The following is a 1,599-nucleotide window of genomic DNA, read 5'->3' as shown; positions in this document are numbered from 1 at the left end:
GGCGGCGGCCGGCCCCACGGCCCCCCGCTCACCCCCTGGCCACGTAGCCCCTCTCGTGCATGGAAAGGCGGGAGCCATAAACCCCCCCAGGTTTAGATGCATCCACTGGGCGGGGGGGTAAAGGCTCCAGGGCTGTGCCCCACCACCCAGGCAATGAGACCGTTTGGGGGCTCACTCACCAGCAAGCCTGCCGAGACCGCCATTGCCGAGACCGGCATCCTCCTCGATTTCCTCCAGCTCTTCCATGTCCAGCCCGAGCTACAGATGAGAAGAAAGTGATGGGCTGGAGGCTCTCGGAGTGCTCAGCCCCGCGGAGGGGAGGCACTGCTGGCACACGCACCCCTGGGTGCTGTCCTGCGCCCCCCGCCGCCCTCACGGGTGGGCTCTAGGAGGGGTGGAAAGGCACCCGAGCCTGCAAGACCCATCCCTGCAGCTGGGGATTTGCATCCAACGCGGTCCCTCCTCTCCACTGTCACTCCACGCTGTGTCAGGGACCAGCTCTGGTGTTTTAAGTCACTCCATCAGCCTTTACAAGGGTCACACCAGACCTTGACCTCGCCGTGGATGAGATCCTGGGGGTGGGAGGCACTCAGCCATAACAAGGGTGCTGCTCTCGTGGTCCCAGACATTTCGGGCAGGTCTCCCGGGGCTCATTCCCGGGCCCGTTCCCTCTCTCCATGCCCCAGCCCCACAGCTGCAGCCCCACGGTGGCAGGCACCATGCTCCTGCTCCCCCAGCACCCCCATCCCCCTGGGGCAGGCACCCAGGTGCCCGTCCCCCTGGCTCCAGACATCACCCTTTAACAGAGACGCCCAGAGAAGCGGCTACACCACTTTTACAAGGAAATTTAAAGCTTCCAGCCTGGGATGCTGTGGAAAGAACAAGTTTTGCCTATGCAAAGCTCCTCGGGCAGGCAGCTCAGCGGGAAATAAGACGGTGCCTTGGCAGGGCTGAGCCACCTTTTCCCACGGAAACCTCTTGGTCCATCGTCCCCCCCCGGTGTCCCATGGTCACAGTAAGCCGGGACAACCCCGGTGCCACAGCCACCCGTGTGGGAGGGCTGGACCCTGCACCGCTCACGTGTAAGTGGGCAGCACCTTCTCCCAAACCAGACGGTCGCAGAGAGGTCCGGGAGCACCAGCACCAGTCGCAGCCTCGCCGGTGTTTCACGGCACTAGGCTGCACAGCTCTGAATTTCATCGGCAGCCTATCTTAAGTGGTTTGTGTTATGCCAAACTTTCTAAAATAAAAAGGTTTGGCAGTCGTGTCCGGGGGGGGCTCAGCATACGCAGTACGGAGGATTTCCCTCAGAGCTTTACCTGCCGTCGCTGCAAAGAGGATGATTTCCAAATAACCTCACACCTTCTGCTTCCCCAGGCTACCACCACGCAGCATCCCAGGCTCTTCCCCTCCACCCTCACCCCCAGCCGAGCTGCCACCCTCATTGCAAGGTCAACAGAGAAAAAAAAATTTAAAAACCCCCCTAAAAATAAGTTCCTCTCCTCTGAACGTGTTTGCGCGAAAGCTGCTCCTGCTGTTGTGCAACCGCCCCAGCCACATACAACGGTGTTGGTCACAAGGGGCACAAGCACAGGGAGG

At 60.9% G+C, this 1,599-nt stretch overlaps 1 protein-coding gene across 1 annotated transcript in view; it reads right to left on the bottom strand.

Annotated features, from left to right (window-relative positions):
• The window catches only part of PYGL (phosphorylase, glycogen, liver), a 19,479-nt gene that overhangs the window by 9,706 nt on the left and 8,174 nt on the right, over window positions 1–1,599 (bottom strand). The window contains 1 exon segment of the mRNA XM_009322956.1: window positions 179–258. Within this exon segment, the coding sequence (XP_009321231.1) occupies window positions 179–258 (80 nt within the window).

The sequence above is a fragment of the Pygoscelis adeliae genome, unplaced genomic scaffold (assembly GCF_000699105.1).
Source record: "Pygoscelis adeliae isolate BGI_AS28 unplaced genomic scaffold, ASM69910v1 Scaffold314, whole genome shotgun sequence".
Lineage (NCBI taxonomy): Eukaryota > Metazoa > Chordata > Aves > Sphenisciformes > Spheniscidae > Pygoscelis > Pygoscelis adeliae.
Note: the sequence above shows the minus strand (reverse complement) of the source record. Positions and strands in the feature narration are given on the sequence as shown.